We start from the raw sequence: 3,833 nt of genomic DNA, 5'->3' as shown, positions 1-3,833 counted from the left end.
ATTATGGAAGCTTTATTTCGACTTGTAGATCGTTGGTTTGATGTTTTGGGTGTGGGTGTTACTCGGAAAATTAGATATACTTATGACTGGTAATTAAATGGTATTACAATGAGTGGAGTGATATATATATTGTGAATGTTAGAATGTCTCATATTAGAAATGATTACATTTTTTTCAACTACTTCCAGTTAGTTGTGAGTTGGAAACTTATGATTCCTAAAAATGAGATACATACGAACTTTTGGCTACTATATTTGAGTTCATTCCTTAACAAGTATCTTCTCCACTATGGACGACTATATTTTTTTTCTTGTGAAAATTCTTGTGAAAAAAAAAAACTTAAAATTTTGATTGGCTGTGTAAGATTATATTGCAAAAGATGTAATTTGAGGACTAAATAACCTTTTATTCAGTTATATAGTAGTTAAATTGAATGATTTTTCATATATTAATGAAAGACGTTTACCTCAACAAAATGGTTCCTTTCTCTAAATATAGTTAGAAGGCCTAAACTACTTGTCCAATGGCCCATTTGAAGCAAGCGCCTATCCACAGTGACCATTATTTGGGCTGAGCTAAGGAAAATTAAGTCCCTTTCTAGGGGTATATTAAGCTGTCTTGTGCAAGAGAAACAATCCATATACATCTTATCATTGTTTAAGAAAAAAGTAAAGCAAACATCAATCACTAATTATTATTAATCGGCGCTCATGTTATGAAAGTTATGCATTGAAGAATACAACGATGAGAACTAAGGACGAGACGGAATCTAAACCATTTAATAAGTTAGGCTACGTTAATAGCTTTTCAATACATCCCCTAAAATCAATAAGGCTTTGGTTGAACTTAATATTATGGAAAAAAAAAACACGATTTAAAAACAAACAAGCCAAGTAAGTCCCACATCATGATCTCAAAACTCAGGGAGTGTTACTAGATCATCTTCTCCGTGTCCTCACTAGCCTCCTTCTCCACGTCCACCTCATCAGCCTTCACCTTGTTGCTACTTACCGAGTTCGATGAGGTATCTCCGCTCGTTGCTTCCTCAGCACGCCTAATTTGGTTTCGGACCTTGTATAGAACCCTGAAATTAGCCGAAGCTCTATCCATGAGACGACCCCGGAATTCCATATCATCGCCGGCGATTTCATTCAAAACTTGTTCGTAGGCGCGTCCAATGGTCTCCGGAGACGGTGGCGGACCATCCCCAATCACCCGATTTTCCATCTTGATGAAATCATTGGAGCTGATTGCTATCGGATTCTCGAACGCGCGTCGTGCCGAGGAAGACATCTTTGTCGATGATTTTTTCTGTCTCTGCCTAGGGATTTTGATTTCTCTCGTGCCCACTTTTCCAAATCGCCCATATATATTTATATTCTCGCTAAATCCAAACCCTAATGGGCCTATATCAACTCTTCCTTTTTCCTTTTTTACCATGTTTAATAAAAAAGAATTGTAATCATATACTATATAATAAATTAAAATCCAAATACACGTATTGTAAATGTCTAAAATCATCTAAAGTTTTAATAACAAAATCTCACAAAATCATATTTCAATTTTTTTCTTTAACGTAAAAACAGAGACGACGATAGACATGTGCAACAAGTGCATCTGCACCGAGACCATGTTAAATTTACATGTATTTTAAAACCCAAAAAAAATTTCAAAACAAATTTCTATGTAATTAAGATCTATATTTTAAAAAATTAAACAGGAACTGTTACAAATAATCAAATATCCTAAAAGCTCACTCAAACATTTCAAAATTCAAAAATATTTAAATTCAATAAAATCTTATACAATATCATGTTTTATACATTCCCAGTTGTAAATTGAAAAAGATGACAAAACAAATAAGATGAACATGGTCGACCGAAAGAGTGATCTAGTTGAATTCTAACTAGATTCCCAACGAAAGAAATGTTAATGTAACTTAATATGGCAAATATCTTTCGGGTATCAATGCCTATCCTTTTCAGCTCTTCTGTTTTCGTCTTATTGTAGGTCACCATATGTAGGATAATTATCGAAAATATATGGTGATAATGTGACACTGTAAAGCTACACAAGTCATTTGTCAGATTCTAACAAGAGAATCTTAGTAGTGATCACGCAAAGCTAAGATCTTTGCCTCACCATTTAAAGTAAACAAATTTTGTCTTAACCTTACATAGGACATCAAAGTCACAACCAACTTTTTCTCTTTAAATCTTCACCTATTTATAGTATTATATAATTTGCATCTGTTTTCGTTTGTAATTGGGTTCCCTATGTTAGATGCGTAGCAATCCCAATCTGGGACTTAATGTCCTTTTTTATTACTTAGTACCAATTAAGATAGGGGAGGAACAGCATCTTTCTTTTTTGACAGGGGAAGATGAACACATTTAAAGCGTAAATATATGTATTGTAATGTAAATTTTGAAAAGGCGTAAATATATGCAACTAATTAATAAACAAATCAGACTTCAAATTTTTAGTTATTCTTTTAACAAATATATAGTTGCTAAAAATATGTTTGTAACGAAAAGAAGATGATCAAAAAACTTTAGTTACTATCTTCAGTAAAAATATGTTTGTAACATTACATTGTTGAAATTAAAAGGTGATAATCAAAACTTTGCTGTCAGTAAAATATAGTTTAAATTATATTTTTTTCATTTACTGAAAATGATAACTTGAAGATAAGTGACATATCTATATATGTTTCGGGTCCATCTTTATATTTATTATTTACATCATTATCCACCAACCCCATCATCTTCTTATTCATCTTCTCTACTGAGATTTCCCTTTTTTTTATAGAAAACTCATCCTTGAATGAACGGTGGTGCATGGATGTGGAACCCTAACAAAATTGAAGAATCGGAGGAAGATGATGAGTCTTGGGAAGTCAAAGCCTTCGAGCAAGACACTAAAGGCAACATCTCTGGTACCACATGGCCTCCAAGATCTTACACTTGCAATTTCTGCCGCCGGGAGTTCCGTTCTGCTCAAGCCTTAGGCGGTCACATGAATGTCCACCGCCGTGACCGCGCATCATCTAGGGCTCACCAAGGTCCCACCGCTGCGGCTGCATCTAGGAGCGGCGGCGGGACGTTACTCAACTCTTGTGCTCCGCCGTTGCCTACGACACTTATAATCCAATCCACGGCGAGTAACATTGAAGGTCTGTCTCATTTCTACCAATTGCAAAACCCTAGTGGCATTTTTGGTAATTCCGGTGATATGGTGAATCTTTATGGTACGACTTCGTTTCCTTCGAGCAACCTTCCGTTTTCGGTGTTGAATTCTCCGGGGGAGGTTCCTCCTCGGCTTATAGAATATTCAACAGGAGACGATGAGAGCATTGGCTCGATGAAAGAGACGACAGGTACATCGGTGGATGAGCTTGATCTTGAACTTCGACTAGGGCAAAATCCACCGTGACACTCGAGGCTCTCACATTAATATCAATTCATACACACAGGTTCTTTAAATCTTAATTACATGTTGTTGTTAAATTCTGAATTCAATTTGGCTTGAATTATGTATCACAATTAAATTCATTCGATTTCATGCTTTGTTGTTTCCTTGCTAGCTTCACAATAAGTTTATATATATATATATATATATATATAGAGAGAGAGAGAGAGATAAAAGACTAGTTACTTAATTTCATTGATTAAAAGCGACATACAACGAACCGGCTTGTATTTTCTGTCCGATGATATACTTGGTTTAGCAAGGTTCTTCTTGAAAAGTAATAAACCTTAGCAGTAGTTTATTTCGGAATGCTCAAAACTATGTTTTGTTCAAACTAGATATAATTAAACAATTTAACTGTT

The 3,833-nt window shown here is 34.8% G+C and overlaps 1 protein-coding gene across 1 annotated transcript; it reads left to right on the top strand.

The window, feature by feature from the left end:
- On the top strand, positions 2,754-3,578 carry LOC104718548 (transcriptional regulator SUPERMAN-like). Its single transcript, XM_010436312.2, has one exon. The coding sequence runs from the start codon at positions 2,827-2,829 to the stop codon at positions 3,433-3,435; it is 609 nt and encodes a 202-aa protein (XP_010434614.1). The 5' UTR covers positions 2,754-2,826; the 3' UTR covers positions 3,436-3,578.

Source organism: Camelina sativa, chromosome 10 (genome assembly GCF_000633955.1).
Source record: "Camelina sativa cultivar DH55 chromosome 10, Cs, whole genome shotgun sequence".
Lineage (NCBI taxonomy): Eukaryota > Viridiplantae > Streptophyta > Magnoliopsida > Brassicales > Brassicaceae > Camelina > Camelina sativa.
This window is presented reverse-complemented; position numbering and strand designations above follow the sequence as displayed.